Source organism: Pseudophryne corroboree, chromosome 5 (genome assembly GCF_028390025.1).
Source record: "Pseudophryne corroboree isolate aPseCor3 chromosome 5, aPseCor3.hap2, whole genome shotgun sequence".
Classification (NCBI taxonomy): domain Eukaryota; kingdom Metazoa; phylum Chordata; class Amphibia; order Anura; family Myobatrachidae; genus Pseudophryne; species Pseudophryne corroboree.
In genome coordinates this window covers 651,848,928-651,870,774 of record NC_086448.1, presented here as the reverse complement: position 1 = coordinate 651,870,774, position 21,847 = coordinate 651,848,928, and the positions used below count along the sequence as shown (strand labels likewise).

The following is a 21,847-nucleotide window of genomic DNA, read 5'->3' as shown; positions in this document are numbered from 1 at the left end:
CTACTATTCTCATGGCAGAACTTATATCTAATTCTGAAGTAGGGAGAGAAAAAAAGAAGAGAGTGGAGACTGATATAGTTGTGAAGACCATTAGTGTGGGCACTATAGGTGGGATTACGATAGGGGTTTTAAAAACTTGAAATTGGAAGTGGTAGTGACTATCAGTCAGTAGGGAAGTCTTGTAGGTGGGTGTGAGAGATAGAATCAGGGAAGAGGCAAAGATCAGAAGCAAATCTAATGCACCCTACACACTTGCCGATGTGTGCAGGCAATATGAACGATCGTGTTCAGTAACGAACGAGAAATTGTTCATATTGCTCAGTGTGTATGCACGAATGATGAACGATGCGCGGCCCCGCGGTCGTTCATCGTTGATTCTCCGTCGCTTTGCAATGCAAGTCAATTTGGTCGATGATCGATCACCATTCAGATCGATCATCAAAATTGAATGCATCGGTAAGTGTGTAGGGCCCTTAAGAGCGAGAGGGAAAGTGTCATGACTAAGGTTTTGTGAACCCGGTGCTAGCGAAGTCTGCGTGGGCGACTGGAGGACTACACGAATACCACCACTGACCTGGTTTGGAAGTGTTGTGGACTCGGGGTCTCTTCCGGTGACTGGGAAGAGGAACCGCGGCAGAGATGGCCGAATCCAGGTTCTCCTCATGCAGGATGAGGTCGGCAGACAGGAAGCACGTGTGGGCGCTGAAGGTCTCCTGAAAGACAGAACTGGAAAGGCGCTGATGAATCAGTGAAGAATAACAGGTACAACTGTGCTAAAGGGCACGGGGTGCTTGGGGACACTGAGATGCTTGGAGACACTGAGGTGCTTGGAGACACTGAGGTGCTTGGAGACACTGAGGTACTTGGAGACACTGAGGTACTTGGAGGCACTGAGGTGCGTAGAGGCACTGAGGTGCGTAGAGGCACTGAGGTGCGTAGAGGCACTGAGGTGCGTAGAGACACTGGGGTGCGTAGAGACACAGGTGCGTAGAGGCACTGAGGTGATTGGAGGCACTGAGGTGCGTAGAGACACTGAGGTGCGTGGAGACACTGGGGTGCGTAGAGACACTGGGGTGCGTAGAGACACTGGGGTGCGTAGAGACACTGAGGTGCTGAGGCACGGAGGTGCTGGAAGCACGGAGGTGCTGGAAGCACGGAGATGCTGGAAGCACGGAGATGCTGAGGCACGGAGGTGCTGAGGCACGGAGGTGCTGGAAGCACGGAGGTACTGAGGCACGGAGGTGCTGAAAGCACGGAGGCGCTGAGGCACGGAGGTGCAGAGGCACGGAGGCATGGAGGTGCTGGAAGCACGGAGGTACTGAGGCACGGAGGTGCTGGAAGCACGGAGGTACTGAGGCACGGAGGTGCTGGAAGCACGGAGGTGCTGAGGCACGGAGGTGCAGAGGCACGGAGGCATGGAGGTGCTGGAAGCACAGAGGTACTGAGGCACAGAGGTGCTGGAAGCACGGAGATGCTGAGGCACGGAGGTACTGAGGCACGGAGGCACGGAGGTGCTGGAAGCACGGAGGTACTGAGGCACGGAGGTGCAGAGGCACGGAGGTGCTGGAAGCACGGAGGTACTGAGGCACGGAGGTACTGAGGCACGGAGGTGCTGAAAGCACAGAGATGCTGAGGCACGGAGGTACTGAGATACGGGAGCTCTGGAGATCACAACCTTAGGGAGCTCAGCTAGAATGCTCACACATAGCTGTGTGTGACACAAGGAACTGGCCCAGTTTCCAACTCAGTCTCCCAACTTATACTTCCTGGTCCTTGGTGATTGGTGAGCAGGATTAGGTGATGCAGAGAGTCTCAGGCTGGCAGAGGATTGGACAACTCTGGGTCAGGTGAACAGTCACTGTCATGTGACTACTCTAGCCAAGGCTGTGATGTAGAATGAGGCCTAGCAGGCCGAGAGAACACTGAAGCCTGAACTTCTGCAAAACATAGGATGCTGGCTTTTAGGCCCAAACTTCAGATTACTGAATTCAGCCTCACACAGGAGATCACCACAGGTGGAGCTAATTAACTATTACCTCTCAGGCAGAGAACTCAGGAAAACTCAGTGCTGACAAGCTGTTTAACTCCGTGAGTGAAAAGACACAGGATCCAGGACAGATGGCAGGGGTAAGTCACCAAATATAAAACCTACAGTCAGGATTGTGACAGAAAGTACTCGGACATGAAATTTGAGCTGTTTGAAGTGGCAGTGCTCTGTAGGCAAGCTTGACTCATTTTAATTCTTAAGGACACGTACTGCAGATATAGCTGCAAATTGATACAGAAGTTGCATATTGGTAAGAGAGGGTGCTCAGTCTTTCTATGGCAAGATTGATTGGAGCAGAGATAGGTGGGGGGGGGGGGGGGTGACACATAGCAGAAGGTTGCAGTAATCATAACAGCATATTATGAGTGCATAAGGGTTTTGGTAGCATCTTGGGTAAGAAGGGCGTATTCTGGCAATACAGTACCTCTAAGATGAAGGTGACAGGAGGGCATGATGGACAGGAAATTGTCACGTCAGCAATACTGAGGTTGATTTGAGTGGAGGTGGTGACTGTTTTACGCAGCCTTGAAACATTAATATGAAAGTAGAGACAGTTGGTCACAAGGCAGTACTAAACTTGGCGTGAGAGACGTAGCCACGGGCGAAGCAACAGAGCACTACTTACACTGCTTCAGACTTGGTCGCACACAAAATGTCACCGCTGATCAGTTTAATCTAGCATAGGTTTTGTCGCTCCCATTTGTTTTATTCATGTGAATAAGACGCACATTTTGAGGCACAAAAAAAAAAAAAAAAAGACAACCGGGACCTGGTGTGTAGAGAGCGTGGTTATTTGCCACAATGAGAGTATCTTTATCAAATCAGGATGCAGAGCATAAACTTCTCCTCACCCTCTGTACATCTGTCAGTTCAGTAGTGCAAAGCGTGCAGGTAATGGACTACCAAGCAGTGGAACAAGTTGGCTCCAATTTGAAGAACTTTTGGATTATATATAAGCACTTGGGCGCATTTAAATCACATAGATTAAGTACTTTCCCTAACAAAGCAAAGTCAATATCAACTGCTAAATGAGGATATTGAGCCATTTCTCACCAAGTTACATTGCTTACTATTGGAGCGATGCCTTCCACGAAGATGACCCCAAAAGTCTGGTGCACATGGCACGGATGTTAAACATATGTTATGGCATTCTCAGTCACCAGATCTGAACCCAAATAGGACATTAATGGGAGTCTAGCTGAACAGCCCAGCTTTGCTTGACTAAAGGGCCCCATACACTAGGACAATTTTACACAATTTCATACAATTCTGATATATCCATCTGATATATTGTATGAAATTGTGTACAATCGTATGTGTTTTAGATCGTATCCAAGATCATGCGCGTCCCCATGGCTGTCGGATAGGATCCCCTAGGTCGTTGGTGCTGCACTAATGATATATCAGAATTGGATGGAATCGGATGAAAAAAGTGTGTTTTTTGTGCATGTGATATATCGCATGCAATGTATCACAGGGAAGTTTGACTGGCATTCTCAGGACACTCCCAGCCCCCGTAGCCCTCTATCCAGCCCATCAGATATATCTTATGGTACAATTGTATGCCGTATAATATATTCCATGCAATGTATAACGGCTTCATCAATCACATGCGATATATCTTATGCAAAAATAGCACAAAAGTTTCAAATCGTATGGAGTCACTCCCGGGAAGGTCCCGGGGGAGTTCAAGGGAAATTACATCCGACTTCAGCCTCAGACATATCGTTGTAGTGTATGGGGCCCTTTAGATCTTAAAATAGTCATCATGATTTAAAAACTATTATACACTAATAGACCTGTACTAACTATACATCTAGCTCTTTCTAGCTGAAAAAATAAGATTTTACTTACCGATAAATCTATTTCTCGTAGTCCGTAGTGGATGCTGGGACTCCGTCAGGACCATGGGGATTAGCGGCTCCGCAGGAGACAGGGCACAAAAATAAAAGCTTTAGGACTAGGTGGTGTGCACTGGCTCCTCCCCCTATGACCCTCCTCCAAGCCTCAGTTAGGATACTGTGCCCGGACGAGCGTACACAATAAGGAAGGATTTTGAATCCCGGGTAAGACTCATACCAGCCACACCAATCACACCGTACAACCTGTGATCTGAACCCAGTTAACAGTATGACAAACGTAGGAGCCTCTGAACAGACGGCTCACAACAATAACAACCCGATTTTTTTGTAACAATAACTATGTACAAGTATTGCAGACAATCCGCACTTGGGATGGGCGCCCAGCATCCACTACGGACTACGAGAAATAGATTTATCGGTAAGTAAAAATCTTATTTTCTCTGACGTCCTAGTGGATGCTGGGACTCCGTCAGGACCATGGGGATTATACCAAAGCTCCCAAACGGGCGGGAGAGTGCGGATGACTCTGCAGCACCGAATGAGAGAACTCCAGGTCCTCTTTAGCCAGGGTATCAAATTTGTAGAATTTTACAAACGTGTTCTCCCCCGACCACGTAGCTGCTCGGCAGAGTTGTAATGCCGAGACCCCTCGGGCAGCCGCCCAAGATGAGCCCACCTTCCTTGTGGAATGGGCCTTGATAGATTTAGGCTGTGGCAGGCCTGCCACAGAATGTGCAAGTTGAATTGTGCTACAAATCCAACGAGCAATCGTCTGCTTAGAAGCAGGAGCACCCAGCTTGTTGGGTGCATACAGTATAAACAGCGAGTCAGATTTTCTGACTCCAGCCGTCCTTGAAATATATATTTTCAATGCCCTGACAACGTCCAGCAACTTGGAATCCTCCAAATCGCTAGTAGCCGCAGGCACCACAATAGGCTGGTTCAGGTGAAACGCTGAAACCACCTTAGGCAGAAACTGAGGACGCGTCCGCAGTTCTGCCCTGTCCGAATGGAAAATCAGATATGGGCTTTTATACGATAAAGCCGCCAATTCTGACACTCTCCTGGCTGAAGCCAGGGCCAGTAGCATGGTTACTTTCCATGTAAGATATTTCAAATCCACCGATTTGAGTGGCTCAAACCAATGGGATTTGAGAAAATCCAAAACTACATTAAGATCCCACGGAGCCACTGGGGGCACAACCGGGGGCTGTATATGTAGTACTCCTTTTACAAAAGTCTGGACTTCAGGAACTGAAGCCAATTCTTTCTGGAAGAAAATCGACAGGGCCGAAATTTGAACCTTAATGGACCCTAATTTGAGGCCCATAGACAATCCTCGTTTGCAGGAAATGTAGGAATCGACCCAGTTGAAATTCCTCCGTCGGGGCCTTCCTGGCCTCACACCACGCAACATATTTTCACCAAATGCGGTGATAATGTTGTGCAGTCACCTCCTTCCTGGCTTTTACCAGGGTAGGGATGACCTCTTCCGGAATGCCTTTTTCCCTTAGAATTCGGCGTTCAACCGCCATGCCGTCAAACGCAGCCGCGGTAAGTCTTGGAATAGACACGGTCCCTGCTGAAGCAGGTCCCGTCTTAGAGGTAGAGGCCACGGATCTTCCGTGAGCATCTCCTGAAGTTCCGGGTACCAAGTTCTTCTTGGCCAATCCGGAGCCACGAGTATCGTTCTTACTCCCCTTTGCCGTATAATTCTCAGTACTTTTGGTATGAGAGGCAGAGGAGGAAACACATACACTGACTGGAACACCCACGGTGTTACCAGAGCGTCCACAGCTATTGCCTGGCGCAATACCTGTCCAGTTTTTTGTTGAGGCGGGACGCCATCATGTCCACCTTTGGTTTTTCCCAACGGTTCACAATCATGTGGAAGACTTCTGGATGAAGTCCCCACTCTCCCGGGTGTAGATCGTGTCTGCTGAGGAAGTCCGCTTCCCAGTTGTCCACTCCCGGAATGAACACTGCTGACAGTGCTATCACATGATCTTCCGCCCTGCGAAGAATCCTTGCAGCTTCTGCCATTGCCCTCCTGCTTCTTGTGCCGCCCTGTCTGTTTACGTGGGCGACTGCCGTGATGTTGTCCGACTGGATCAACACCGGCTGACCCTGAAGCAGGGGTTTTGCCAGGCTTCGAGCATTGTAAATCGCTCTTAGCTCCAGTATATTTATGTGAAGAGACATCTCCAGGCTTGACCACACTCCCTGGAAGTTTCTTCCCTGTGTGACCGCTCCCCAGCCTCTCAGACTGGCATCCGTGGTCACCAGGACCCAGTCCTGTATGCCGAATCTGCGGCCCTCTAACAGATGAGCACTCTGCAACCACCACAGAAGAGACACCCTTGTCCGTGGAGACAAAGTTATCCGCTGATGCATCTGCAGATGCGATCCGGACCATTTGTCCAGCAGATCCCACTGAAAAGTTTGTGCGTGGAATCTGCCGAATGGAATCGCTTCGTAAGAAGCCACCATTTTTCCCAGGACTCTTGTGCATTGATGCACAGACACTTTTCCTGGTTTTAGGAGGTTCCTGACAAGTTCGGATAACTCCCTGGCTTTCTCCTCCGGAAGAAACACCTTTTTCTGAACCGTGTCCAGAATCATTCCCAGGAACAGCAGACGTGTCGTCGGGGTCAATTGAGATTTTGGAAAATTCAGAATCCACCCGTGCTGTTGCAGCACTACTTGGGTTAGTGCTACTACGTCCTCCAGCTGTTCTCTGGACCTTGCCCTTATCAGGAGATCGTCCAAGTAAGGGATAATTAATACGCCTTTTCTTCGCAGAAGAAACATCATTTCGGCCATTACCTTGGTAAAGACCCGAGGTGCCGTGGACAATCCAAACGGCAGCGTCTGAAACTGATAATGACAGTTTTGCACCATGAACCTGAGGTACCCTTGATGTGAAGGGCAAATTGGGACATGCAGGTAAGCATCCTTGATGTCCAGGGACACCATAAAGTCCCCTTCTTCCAGATTCGCTATCACTGCTCTGAGTGACTCCATCTTGAACTTGAATTTTTGTATGTACAGGTTCAAAGATTTCAGATTTAGAATAGGTCTTACCGAGCCGTCCGGCTTCGGTACCACAAATAGTGTGGAATAATACCCCTTTCCCTGTTGTAGGAGGGGTACCTTGACTATCACCTGCTGAGAATACAGCTTGTGAATGGCTTCCAATACCGTCGCCCTGTCTGAGGGAGACGTTGGCAGAGCAGACTGTAGGAACCGGCGAGGGGGAGACTTCTCGAATTCCAACCTGTAACCCTGAGATACTACCTGCAGGATCCAGGGGTCCACCTGTGAGTGAGCCCACTGTGCGCTGAAATTCTTGAGTCGACCCCCCACCGCCCCTGAGTCCGCTTGTAAAGCCCCAACGTCATGCTGAGGGCTTTGCAGAAGCCGGGGAGGGCTTCTGCTCCTGGGAGGGAGCTGCTTGGTGCACTCTCTTACCCTTTCCTTTGCCTCGGGGCAGATATGACTGTCCTTTTGCCCGCTTGTTCTTATAGGAACGAAAGGACTGCGGCTGAAAAGACGGTGTCTTTTTCTGTTGGGAGGGGACCTGAGGTAAAAAGGTGGATTTCCAGGCTGTTGCCGTGGCCACCAAATCCGATAGACCGACCCCAAATAATTCCTCCCCTTTATACGGCAATACTTCCATATGCCGTTTGGAATCCGCATCACCTGACCACTGTCGCGTCCATAAACTTCTTCTGGCAGATATGGACATCGCACTTACTCTCGATGCCAGAGTGCAAATATCCCTCTGAGCATCTCGCATATAAAGAAAAGCATCCTTTAATTGCTCTATAGTCAATAAAATACTGTCCCTATCCAGGGTATCAATATTTTCAGTCAGAGAATCCGACCAAACCACCCCAGCACTGCACATCCATGCTGAGGCGATGGCTGGTCGCAGTATAACACCAGTATGAGTGTATATACTTTTCAGGGTAGTTTCCAGCCTCCTATCAGCTGGATCCTTGAGGGCGGCCGTTTCAGGAGACGGTAACGCCACTTGTTTTGATAAGCGTGTGAGTGCCTTATCCACCCTAGGGGGTGTTTCCCAGCACGCCCTAACCTCTGGCGGGAAAGGATATAATGCCAATAACTTCTTTGAAATTAGCAGTTTTCTATCGGGGTTAACCCACGCTTCATCACACACTTCATTCAATTCCTCTGATTCAGGAAAAACTACAGGTAGTTTTTTCAGACCCCACATAATACCCCTTTTTGTGGTACTTGCAGTATCAGAGATATGCAAAGCCTCCTTCATTGCCGTGATCATATAACGTGTGGCCCTACTGGAAAATACGTTTTTTTTTTCTTCACCGTCAACACTAGATTCGGTGTCCGTGTCTGGGTCTGTGTCGACCGACTGAGGTAAAGGGCGTTTTACAGCCCCTGACGGTGTCTGAGACGCCTGGACAGGTACTAACTGGTTTGCCGGCCGTCTCATGTCGTCAACTGATTTTTGTAACGTGCTGACATTATCACGTAATTCCATAAACAAAGCCATCCATTCCGGTGTCGACTCCCTAGGGGGTGACATCACCATTACCGGCAATTGCTCCGCCTCCACACCAACATCGTCCTCATACATGTCGACACACACGTACCGACACACAGCAGACACACAGGGAATGCTCTTATCGAAGACAGGACCCCACTAGCCCTTTGGGGAGACAGAGGGAGAGTTTGCCAGCACACACCCAAGCGCTATAAATATATAGGAACAACCCTACAGAAGTGTTTCCTTTATAGCAGCTTAATATATCAATATCGCCAAAAAAGTGCCCCCCCTCTCTGTTTTTTTACCCTGTTTCTGTAGTGCAGTGCAGGGGAGAGTCCTGGGAGCCTTCCTCGCAGCGGAGCTGTGCAGGAAAATGGCGCTGTGTGCTGAGGAGATAGGCCCCGCCCCCTATTTCGGCGGGCTCTTCTCCCGGTGTTTGTGAGACCTGGCAGGGGTTAAATACATCCATATAGCCCCAGGGGCTATATGTGATGTATTTTTAGCCAGAACAAGGTATTATCATTGCTGCCCAGGGCGCCCCCCCCAAGCGCCCTGCACCCTCAGTGACCGCTGGTGTGAAGTGTGCTGACAACAATGGCGCACAGCTGCAGTGCTGTGCGCTACCTCATGAAGACTGAAAAGTCTTCTGCCGCCGGTTTCTGGACCTCTTCACTTTTCGGCATCTGCAAGGGGGTCGGCGGCGCGGCTCCGGGACCGGACTCCATGGCTGGGCCTGTGTTCGATCCCTCTGGAGCTAATGGTGTCCAGTAGCCTAAGAAGCCAATCCATCCTGCACGCAGGTGAGTTCACTTCTTCTCCCCTAAGTCCCTCGTTGCAGTGAGCCTGTTGTCAGCAGGACTCACTGAAAATAAAAAACCTAATAACTTTTTCTAAGCAGCTCTTTAGGAGAGCCACCTAGATTGCACCCTGCTCGGACGGGCACAAAAACCTAACTGAGGCTTGGAGGAGGGTCATAGGGGGAGGAGCCAGTGCACACCACCTAGTCCTAAAGCTTTTATTTTTGTGCCCTGTCTCCTGCGGAGCCGCTAATCCCCATGGTCCTGACGGAGTCCCAGCATCCACTAGGACGTCAGAGAAAAGTATATAGGGCTACAGCATTTAATATATTGACATTAATATCTGGGAGTTGTACGAAATATAGTTGACAATTGGTACAAAACCATTACTTCAGCTGGTGCATTATAATGTGCACAGCTAAACACAGAATACAGGTTGAACCCGATGGGCATTTCGCCTCTTTTCAACCTCAACAACTATGTTACTATGTATCTGTTTTAGATACAATATATTTCTTTACAATTGTCTTTGTTGTCAAAACGATTTTTTTTCCAATATTTTATTTGGTCACTAAAAGGGCCTTGTTATTTTTCCATCTCTCTTCAGCCCCTCCCCACACTCTCTCCCACTTTTAGGGGTATATTTCCTAAAGTGCAGGTTTTTAGAAGTGGAGATATTGCCCATAGCAACCAATCATTCTCCTTATCATTTATCTAGCACCTTCTAGAAAATAGCTAGATTCTGGTTGATTGCTAAGGGCAACATCTCCACTTCTAAAATCCCATACTTTAGTAAATATACCCATTCTCTATTCGTCTCTTCCTTCCCAAAGTATATTTTCTCTTTTCCATCTCTTTCCTCTCCTTCTGTTTCTTTCTTCCACTTTCTCACACTCTTCCCCTTTTGCGGTTTCTCTACCACTATTTGCTTTTATATACCCCCCTCTGTCCTACTGTTCTGACCCCTCTATTAATTTTACTTTCAAATACTACCTTCGCTTGCTGGTCTTCATACAATTGGTATGCCATCAGCAGCCTGTAACCAGGCATGTGCAAACTGCTGGTGATGCATGCCACAATGCATGCTGGGAGTTGAGGTCTTTCCATCATCTGCTGAAGGGAAATCAGAGGTATGTGATACTTTTATGTGTGATGTGCGTGCACATTCATTGCATTAGTGTATTTACTGTAAATTTACTTTCAGGCTGTGTACTTTTAGACAGGGGATAAGGGCACATTGGAAGGGTTTCTTTTTCTAATGTCATCTCGGGTATAAGTGTGGGTGCCGTGCACATTTGGTAAGGCGTGCACAAGCGTGCAAATGTAATGATAGAATTTAAATCAGCCTCCAATTTTATAATAGATTTTGCAAATACAACTAAGACAGTTTTCTATCACCGTCAACCAGGCATTAGTTGCATAAGAATATCTATTTTGGGAGAATGATGCTACATACAGATTGCACAAATTCAGCCATTGTTGGTTTGGTATGCAGATAGCATACCGCTCATCGGGATCCCGGCTGTCACAATACCGACACCGGGATCCCGACAAGGGCACCATACCGCACCGCCGGTATACAAGTGAGGTAGGTGATTCCCTCTCTATGGGTGTCCACAACACCCATAGAGGGAGAATAGAACTTGTAGCTCGCCACCGAGCCCGCAAGGGGTTTCATTGCGCTTGCCCCCTACCGGCATTCTACCGCTTGGGATGCAGATGTCGGGATACTGACATGCGGCATCCGGGACGGTGGTAAATCATACCAAACCTGTTGGTTTCCCTTGGTTTATCTTTTTGCTTTCATGCTCTTGTGGTTTACTTAATTTTAAGTTCTACAAAACACAGATCAGAATTTTAGCTTTCCGTTTATGCACTGGATTCCAACAGTAACTCTAACTGGGTTTTCTTACAGAACTCACAACAAAATCAATAGGAAACATGCACATTCTACTGACATTTGAGGGTAAAAAACAAACAAACCCAACAAGCTATTCATATTTTCATTTTTTTATTTTCTTCAGAATATTTGCTGTAGAAGACCTTTTTTCTTAATGGAGAATGAAGGAATGGGAAAACATTATTTGTGATATATAAGTTATAGAGCTGTGAGCAGTCATTTTCATAGGCAATTTTGAAAAGAAAAAAAAAATAATACAAGCACCATTAACATAAAAAACAAAACATGATCCCTGAATTCTAAATAAAATACTGTAACAGAAAAAACAAAAAAACAAAGTTGTGGTACTGTCATGTAAGTTGTCAGATAGCAATGCTAGGATAGCAGTTTTGTCAGACATTTTCTATGGTGATAATAATTAACAATGACAAATGAAACGATTAACAAGTTTGTAGTATAAGAACATTTTCTTTGGTAGGAGAAACAAAGGGTTGTTTTATGCTACTGATACATCTGACACTGCTAAACTCCTCCTTGGTCTGGTATAATGGAAATAAGGCTTTACAGGATTTGGGGAAACAGCTGGCAAACGCATGCTTGTTCTTGTGAAAGTTAAATAGCTTTACAAGAATAAATATCACGCTGTAGTGAAGGGCTAGGAATGCATCGCCCAGCAATGCATTGCAGATAGTTCCAGTACAGGGCCACAAAAAGGTACCTGCCATTAGTATAACTGCACTGCTGTATAATACTTCTTGCAAGGAGGCATTATAGCAAATGTGTAAACATTCAGAAATACTGAAAAAGAAAACAAAACCCTGTGTTGGGAGAAAAAGGCGCATTTGTTTTCTAGAAGAAAATATTTTACATCAGTACAAAATAAAAAAAAAATCCCCAAAACAATATGGCAACAAAGTGAAGCACTTTCAGAACACTTAACAGTACAATGATACAGTAATCTACAAACTAAGTTAAACAATTACTATCAGGTATAGGACACAGCCCAGTATGTTGAAAATAAGCAGCTTTTCTTTCTAGGTTTAAAAAAATCATATCATTCAAATGTTTATTAAAAAGAAACAAAAACATAAAACCATATAACTCATCGATTGGTAATTTTAACTGTGGATGAAAATAATTTAGAACTGCTGCAGACCAATAAAATATGTTTGACAAAATGGCCTTTACATTTTCACTCACTGAAGTATATATATATATATATATATATATATATATATATATATATATATTTATTTTGTTTTTCTAAGGTCAGAGTTCTTACATATTTGCAGCCTATGCATCGATTTTATTCTAACGCACCACAAAATGGATATTAATAATATATTGGACCTTTTACGAATATGTCCATAAATTGATTAGTTCCCTTTACTTTTAAATGTTTATCAATAACCAAATTACTTACACACCATATCATTCCATTGGTCAATAAATATAAAGACAAGCTCATACAAAATCAAAACAATACCTATACAAACACAACATATGAGGTTAACAATGTAAGCCAAAGAGGGTTTCTTTTAACATGGAAATTAATGTAACACCCATGTACAGAAAAATAAAAATAAAAGCACATGACAAGAGCAAAAAGCGAACAGTATTAATATACTTAATTAAATAAAGGATTAACAAGACAAGAAAAAATTAGAGCAGACTGCAAGAAGCAGGAAACATACTCTGTCGCCAATTTGTTTTGATTAAAAAAGACTAAAATAAATATCAGATATCAAAAGTATGTGGCATCCACACATTAAGCAATGCATGTATAATCCAGAACACTTTGGACAACAAACTGAAAAATAGTTTGCATTTATCACAATAATTGACATTTGTCCGCACTACATGGGCTACTGTTAAGAAATTGACATTATTTTTTAAAATTGACTGACAAGTTTAAAAAAAACAAAAAAAAAAAACTTATGGGAAAAGTATTTTGTGTTATATATATTGATCCTGCACACTATGCATTACATAAGAGAGTCAATGTATCAAAGCAAACTAATATTCTGTAATAAGGTGAAGTACTTGGGCGGAAAGAAGTACATCAGAATGCAATATGACCACATGATGTCAGCATTGCACTATATAAAGTGCTGTTCATTGATTTAGAGTTTCAGCCTGGAATGAAACTGTAATCAGATGGAGTTAAGTAGTGTCGTTATTTAGTGTTCAGAAATTATTTTCCATATGATTTGTTTATAGCCATTTATTGAAAGACCAAAACAGAAAGCCCTGATATTATCTAGTGTCAGTTAGCTTGTAAACACATTCAGCTAACAGCCGCCAGGAATAAATATATTGGCATTAAAAAAATAATAGAAAAATATAAAATCACAAAACTTCCAATTAAATTTTTAGAATGGGAAAACTGAATCCAATGCATTTGTATATTTTACATCAACTTAAGTTTGCCTTTTTCAGAATTTTCAAATTTAGCAATGGCATGTGGTTAGGCTTACCTTGATACCGGGATACTCATGAATTACACAGGTTCTGTGGCTGGCTGACTTCAAGCCTACATTTCACCTGGTTTTCTGCAGCCAGAGAACCTGTGTAATTCATGAGTGTCCCGTAAGTCTACATATTGTAGGTGGCCGCGATCCATTTATCGATGAGGCAAGTACAATAGCAAACCTCCCAAGTGTGTTGTCAATCAGTTTCCAACTGTGATAGCCACAACTGGAATAAATAACATAAGCTAATTAATCTAGCCTTTCTACTGCAGTGGGTGTAAGGGGATGCAGCCAGCACCAGATCATTATTACAAGGAGTCAGGTTAGCAGACATTGGTAGTAGGTGCTTCTAATATTTGGCAAAACATTTATAAAACCTGAAGAGATAAAGAAGGGTTGTTTCTATCATAGATGTGAAAATAAAATTTGATATATTAAGTTGACAGTCAACATACTGACATGGTGTAAATGTCGACACACATGAAATGCTAGCATGGTGACAATAACAGGTAGCCATTTTTAAGGTAACTTTAATGTCGTCATTTTCACCATGCCGACAGCCTGAGCGCATACCACGAAAGTACAACTGTACAGTACCCTATACTTGCTAATCAGCAATTACAGGAAACTGAAAAATACTCAAATATGAACCACAAAATCTGCAGTCTTTATTTCTAGGAGGCAAATGGCTGAGTCCTAGTACATGCCTCCTTCTCCATCAGTAACTTAATTTAAATAGCGCCATTTCTGAAAAACAAAACCCTGTTCTAAGCACTTTCCTAATTTGCACCAAGCACAGAATGTATCTGAATCCCCTAGCCACCACTCACCAGCTAGAGCTTATCCCCAGTATAACCTCTAAGAACTGCAAATACATATATGTTTCAATGTAAGACTAGGATCTGAGGGTTTACATACCAAATCCACATCTTAAATCCTGTATTTGTGTTTGTGAAAAAATGGCACATTTTCAAAGGCTTAGTAATGGAGGCAGAACTTAGACAATATATAGCAACATGTAACTTGGCAAATTCAAGTGTTAAAATTGCAATAAAATAGTCACTAAGGAGCTGGACACATACTACTGCCTTTGCTTCATTAGTGATTCTACAGTTTTGGGGGTTATCCTATTAGCAGCGGTACTTTACCTATGCTAATAGGTATGGCGGGGATATCCTATTAGCTGCAATGCCTGCGTCCTTCCAGCACTTGTTGGGTATTATACTTACAGTGCAACAGGCACGCTAAGTATACCCCAATAATCAACCTATAACACATGGGACTGGGAGTTTATCCCGGATCCCATGTGTTTTCGTTCAATAACGCGCCCATATTCGCCCGTTATAAATGGCCTCTAATTGGATAGTACAAAAATGAAAATTGGTCATAAATTGCGATACAAGCCGGTTTATCACCCGAAAATGCATCAGGGTTAATTGGATACCCCCCATAGTTGTAGAACTGGATACAGATGAACATAATAATTGTATTCATAAACATGATTAAAATTTAAAAAATAAATAAATTTACCTCCGCACTCGCTAAAAGAAAAAAATAAGTTTTTCTTATGATTATTACTTGACTGTAATCCCCCAATTTCTGACATTCCCCCTAATGTAGGATATGGGTCTCTAGAAGCCACTCCGTTTACCTGATTCCATATTGAACTGTGGCTCATAATTCAGAAGATCTCACTCATTTAAGTTCTATTCACTAGAGCTTCAAGCGCTCTATTTACCTTCTAATGACAAGACTGGACAGTCTTCTTGCACCGTGAGCTGCACAGTAATACTGCTCTTGACTTTATGTAATGTGAGAGCCCTTTTGGAGGACACCATTTACTACATTTGGGAACGGTGATGGGGGATACAGCTCTTTTTTTCAAAAACGGAGGGAAAAAAAAAGTGATCTACAGTATGTGGACCTTAGGAAGCCAAACAGGTACAGGAAGATTCAGGACAAATAGACTACTGCAGTAGGTATGCCATGGCGAGCATAAAAAGCACTACCAGCAAATTTACAGGTATATCTCGCAAGCTGAGAAACACGCAGCGTACACTCTTCTATGAAAGAGCTATGACACAATTGTCCACACATGATGGTACTAACATCCTCTGCAATATGATGACAAGTAGTTATAGGTCTACAGTACTAAATACAGCCACACTGTGGTAATGTAAACCCAATGGCTACTAACATTCAGTTTCATGTGACTTGGTACTAGCCAACAAAGTGGATATTTTTCATGTTTTTCTGATAATGGACTTTGATCAGTAACACCTATCTCAAATATTGCTAAATGACTGAAAAAGTAGTGCATTTAAATCAATTAATATTCCGATCAATATTAAGCAATGTTTATATGCCGAACTGCTAATTATACTGTGAAGAACTGAGCCGCAGAGCTGGCTCATCCTCCACATGCACAAAATAAACTTTCCCTGGGAAGTAGACAAATCAGCTGGCTTAATGAAAGTCTCACCCTATCACCCTTTACGTGTAAAGAGGGGTACACACAGAGTGATCTGTTCTTAAAAACTAAGCAATCTGACTAGATAGCTTAGATTTTAAGCATGGATCTCGTGTGTACGCTCCACAGTGATAGCTATGCGCGGCCCTGCACATCGCTATCGCCAATGCTAGTTAGGCACAATCTAGCACAACATGCTGGGTGAAATGAGCTGCCCCCGCCCCACCCCCTTTTTGCTCAGCACATATCGTGCTTTGCTGAGCGTGGGAAGAGATGTGTGCTGAGTGGTCACTGATAGATTGCTCAGCACACATATCTGGACGTGTGTACTGGCCTTAAGTGTGGTTGGTATCTTAAAGATAGTTTCCTGGGTAATTATTATACAGTCATTAAAAGGACATGTACGGGCTGGGTAACACAGGCATCCTAGAACAATGTTTTAACGGGATTTCTAAATGAGACTGGGGAACCGCTGTCACTAATCGTTTCCGTATCAGGTAATGATTTACTGGTCAGGGAATTGTGGCTTTCTAAATGCTTGCGCAACCAGGCCCCAAGAAAGATGTGTAGGAAAACAGAGAGGCTACAATTTATAGAAAAACATCAGATACTTGCATTGTGAACTGAAACTGAACAGCACAAAAGCTTCACCTTAATAAACTGATACTGAATAAATTATAATGGTGAGGAGAAATCTTTTTCTCCTCTAGAAAGTTCGAGAATTAAAAACTTAACACTGAAAACGGTAGTTTTACAAAAACAAAAGGCTGTGAAATAACAGAAACATTTTACTGCTCGTATAGAAATGTAGGCTGTAAAGGGACGCTCCATTTTGATTCGGTCACTACCGAACAACTAAACACGCTACACACAATTTTGAAGGACCTATGCAGTCATCATGACAAAAGGCTCCACAGCCTTTGCACACAATCATGGCTTTCAGCCTGCAAGAACACTTCAGTTCCAGTTCATCTGCACTGCTGCTGTCAGCAAAATTCTGTGCAGGGATTGCTGTGTTCTGACTGCCGAGTCCAGATGCAGGCTTAGGGTTGCTCCCTAAAATTCCAATAGATTTTTCAATAGCAGACGCCGCTCTTTTGAAGGTTGTGCTACCAAAGTGAATTGCTGGATAACTCCCACATTGCTGCTGCGGCAGCTGCTGTGTCTGTGATTTCTGTGCAGCTAGCTGAGTAAAAGGCTTTTGTGGCTCAGAAAGTAAATAGGAAGAAAAATCTGCATTTTTCAAGGCGAATGCTTTTAACTGTTCTTTGACTTCACTCTGCTCATAGGAAGATTGTTTCATGGTCAGTTCACAGCTGTTGTTTAAACCGTCCTCGAATGAGATGGGCTCAGACTTTATATTGCTACAGATGCTTGTAGGCTGAGGCCAACTAAGTCTTTTAGTGGTTTCCATAGTAACTGCTGGCTGCTTTTGATCAGAAGGGACTTCTGAATTAGATAAGGAAGGATGTACTAAAAATTTATGTTGCAAATTCTGCTGGGCATTGCTTAGGTCATCACCTTCTTTAATGTACATGTTTGGAGAATAAGAATTACTCATTCTATGAGAAAGAGATGGTACATTCGCCTCAGCTAAAGTCTTCTGCTCAGGGTGTCTACTGAATGCAAATGCATTATTACCAGTCTGGGGTTTTGCAGATCCTGGTGGCATATATACTGTAGAACTCGGACCCCTCTGAGTCATGGGCATTGGGTAATAATGCTGCCTGTGTGAGGTACTGGCTTCTGGATGATAGCCGCCATTTTTATCAACATTAAATACATTTTGTTGGAAGCTACAAGAAGGCAATGGCCTCTTTTGCTGCTTAATCTCTGGACTATGAGCAATCCTGGCTGGAACAGCATGCTTGTTCATCCACTCCTGCTTAAAAGACTGCCCTTGTCCCAGTGGGTTCATATTAGAACCCATCATGCAAGATGACAAGTTTGCATCAGTATCCATAGGAAGTTTACCAGTCTCGCACTTAATCTGAGCGTGTTCGCCCACATTCCTTGCCATTCTTTTCTTGGGATGGTTTTCACGCTTTCTCATTTGTAGAGGGTTTAGACTACCTAGCGGGTAGCCTTTGCCATCAGTGGTAGGTGAGCAGGAGTTTTCAGAGACCATTCTCTCAGAGGCCGTTTTAAATACAGAGGTAGTCTGTAAAGGGAGCCGACTAATTTCTAATTTGGCTCCTAGTCTAGGTTGAGGGAGAACTTTTTCTAAAGGCAAATTGCCTTGAAGCAACTGTGTTACCAAGGGATTGTTGGCTTCTACAGATGAAAGTCGACAGCTTGCGCTTGCTGCATTTGTAACCCTTTTCAAAGTATCTGCGGTCAATGACAAAGGTTCTTCTCTGGAAACACCAAGTGGTGTTTTTGATGCAGACATTCCTACTTCCAAGTCAGGTGCTTGTGGTGTAGTGTTGCGGCCTGAAAATACTTCTCTATCCATCCCAAAGCACTTTCCGGTGTCATGGACCTCTGATTTGATAGGAATGCTGTTTGTCACAGGGCTACGACTGTTAAGTTTTGACATGTGTGGGTAACTTCCAGGTTCACTTTTTATATCAATAATGCTCTCTTCGGAGTACTCTATGTGCTTGTGTGTATTTAAATGATTTATGGCTGCTTTTTCAGGGTTCATTTGTTCTTTGTCATTCCAGCATATTCTATTATTTGGAATATACTCAGAGTTGATATTATCTGCCCCACACTTAAATGAAGGAGTGCAATGTAGTTGTTCATTAAAGTTTTGTTGGCAATGAGCAGAGTTACTTAACTTCTCTTGCTGCAAGTAAGAGGTTTCCAAAAGGCCAGAGCAAGCAGCCGCCTTATTTCTGTCATCTCTGCTTAAGCCAACAGCAACATTTGTGTTGGACAGGTGCTCAGCACTCTCGCTAATGAGGCTCTCTTGTCTGCTTATGACAGACACCTGGGGACATGCTTTATTTTGCATGGAAGATTCCACTTTCCCAAACCTGTTCTGTGTATCTGCATTTTCTAAATTTTCCGTATTGAAAGGGAAAGTGGAATTTGGAGTTGTATAGTGATCAACAATCACTTTGCATGGGATAGATCTATTCGTCTGAATTAAACCGGTAGGCAGTGATTTACTGTTTGGACCAAATAAATTACTACAAGAGCTCTTATCTAAATTATCATGTTGCAGTTTGGCAAGGGAAGAATCTGAGCTCATTGCCTTTCTAGTTTGAGGGTACACAGGAACAGAAGACCTGCCATGAGAATCTTGTCCGATTTCCTCGTGGTTGGATAATCTTCGGAGAGAAGGGCAGACATTTACAGCACTTTCTTCTTCACACGTGGGTGCAACTAATTGATCAGGGTGTATGTTGCTTGGAACAACTGAGGAGTTAAGTGAATTTACCAAAGAGTTAGTTAGATGAGGATTTGGCAAACTACTCCCAGCGGATGAAATTGGCACAGTGGTGTAAGAATTAACATTACTGGTTGTTACTGGCACTCGCTTATCATCGACAGATTCAGGGACAATGGAGTTTACTATGGATACATGACTGCTAGTGTCATCAGTGCATTTTGGTGTGACAGCTATGAAAGGAATGTCAGTTTCCTTAACAGGGTTTAGCATATTAATGTTACAGACGGCTGATGTAGTGTTTTCACTGTCACCAGACATTAGAACAGCAGATTTTTCAAGTGAATTTGTATAGGGCGCATCAGCAGAGGGGCAGACAGACATTGAACCTAGATTTTTGCTATAATGCATTGGCACACTGCAATCTTCAGTGGAGGTAGATGTAACAGTTTTGTCGCTGGAATGTGGCACATGAATATTTTCATTGGAGCTGTGCACAGATGCATCGGAATCCGTTTCCGATGATGTAGAAGAGCTGAAGGATTTTTGTAAAGTACAATTCAATTCTCTGTGGAGGGCGGACTTACTGCTAGGAGATTTGCAGTTTGGATTCATAATAATAACACCAGTAGAACCTTCAACCTTCGTTTCGGAAGAAGTTGGCACATCACTTGCTGGAAGACCCTCTTTTGTTTTACCATCTCTAGTAGTCTGTTGCGTACTGACCCTTGCCTGATGTTTAGCAAATAGCTTTGCCTTTGTCTGTTCTTTAATGTGGGCCAAAGTTCTGGTCTTGCTGCTTTCAGAAGGACTTCCAACACCACCAGAAACTATGCTTGCTGCTGCAGCCACAGCTGCTGCAGCAGCTGCTTCTCTCTGTGCCCTGGCTTGTTGAGCTCGTGCCTTAATATCTGCAAGGGTTCTAGCGCCAGTGTTCCTCCCTGCGCTAACAGATGTACTTGAAGAAATCTTGGATTCAAGCTTGGGGGCAGGTTGACTTTTTATTATGAATGGTGGTCCAATCTTTGACAATTGGATCTACAATAATAATAATATGAAAAGCATTAGAATTGTATACACACTCACAAAGTTAACAATTCTCATTTGTACTTTCAAGATTTATCTATATATACACACTACAAATGACTCAACGGTTGCAAGACATAGCTATTATACAGTTTCTGTTTTATCATTATCACATATTAAATTGAATTTCACTGTGTTTAAATATCAATTTTTTAGGTAAACATTTGCTCACTAAAATAATAAATACTAGTTACCAGCCCGTCAAAATGACAGAACAACAAAACAGCAATGTCAGCGCTAGCGACTGTGTGCAGGCCAAACGGAGCAAAACTTGAATTGCTCCATCGGGTGCCTTCTAGTTGCCGCTGGAACGTAAACATTTTTGTTCCCCTTATCGAGGTGAGGAGCAGCTTTAGCCTTTTAATACATAGCATATTATATCACACACAAACACGCACAGTCTTCAGCAGTCTGCATTTTCAGGTATGCTGAACACAAAAAAGATGCCTCCTGAATTAATCCAATGAAACTTTATATTAAACTGCACTGATCTACTACAACATATTTTAGATAACAACCATCATTACGTGAATATGATGTAGTAGGCTAGTGGAGTTTAATAAAAATGTAAAGTTGTCTGGTGAATGCTGAAGCAATATAAATAAAATAGTTTGTTGATTTTGCAGATATTCAATATTTGTCATTCCTCGTATAGAAATCTACAGTAAGTTGAGCCAATTCAAAACGCAATTTTTCAATTTGATTGAAAAACATGATTGGGTATATGACCAATATGGAGCCATGCCCATTGAAAATAGGCAAAATGTAAATCACATGAGTGTGACCCCTGAGGTCCCGAAAAAAATCCCTGATAAGTGCCCTGTTTTCGTGATTGTGGCCGTAAAAACAGGTAATTTTCCGGGTGGTAAGAACTGGTTTTAATTGGATTGTCTGGAAAAAAAATAGCAGTAAAGTCACATTTTTTTCCATGGCCAATTTAATTTCCCACTATATAAGAAATGCCAAACATACAGCTTAGAAGGCCATAGATAGAGTTGGAGCACGTCTAGCCTAATGACAGGAACAAAATCTGGTCTTCCTTCATGCAATGTAGTCGCCCACTGCTAGAGATAAAATATATTTCGTTACATACTTAACATTCTGATTTTAATATAATACAGTGGTTCCCAAACTCTGTCCTCAAGGCACCATAGAGGTCCAGTCTTTAAGGATAACCATGCATGGGCACAGGGGACTTAATTTAGTAAATCAGTAAATATGAATTATCTATATGTGCTCAGTCATGGATATCCTTTAAACCTGTACTGTTAGGGTGCCTTGAGGATCGAGTTTGGGAACCACTGATGTAATGCAATTGACAATAGCTCTGCATTTAATATTTTACA

The 21,847-nt window shown here is 43.4% G+C and overlaps 1 protein-coding gene across 2 annotated transcripts in view; it reads right to left on the bottom strand.

The window, feature by feature from the left end:
- Positions 1-11,261: 11,261 nt before the first annotated feature.
- The window catches only part of ASXL3 (ASXL transcriptional regulator 3), a 303,495-nt gene continuing 292,909 nt past the window's right edge, over positions 11,262-21,847 (bottom strand). For both annotated transcript variants that reach the window (XM_063923670.1, XM_063923669.1), the window contains one exon: positions 11,262-20,453. In XM_063923670.1, the coding sequence (XP_063779740.1) occupies positions 16,923-20,453 (3,531 nt within the window). In that variant the 3' untranslated portion in view covers positions 11,262-16,922. The remainder of the gene's footprint in view (positions 20,454-21,847) is intronic.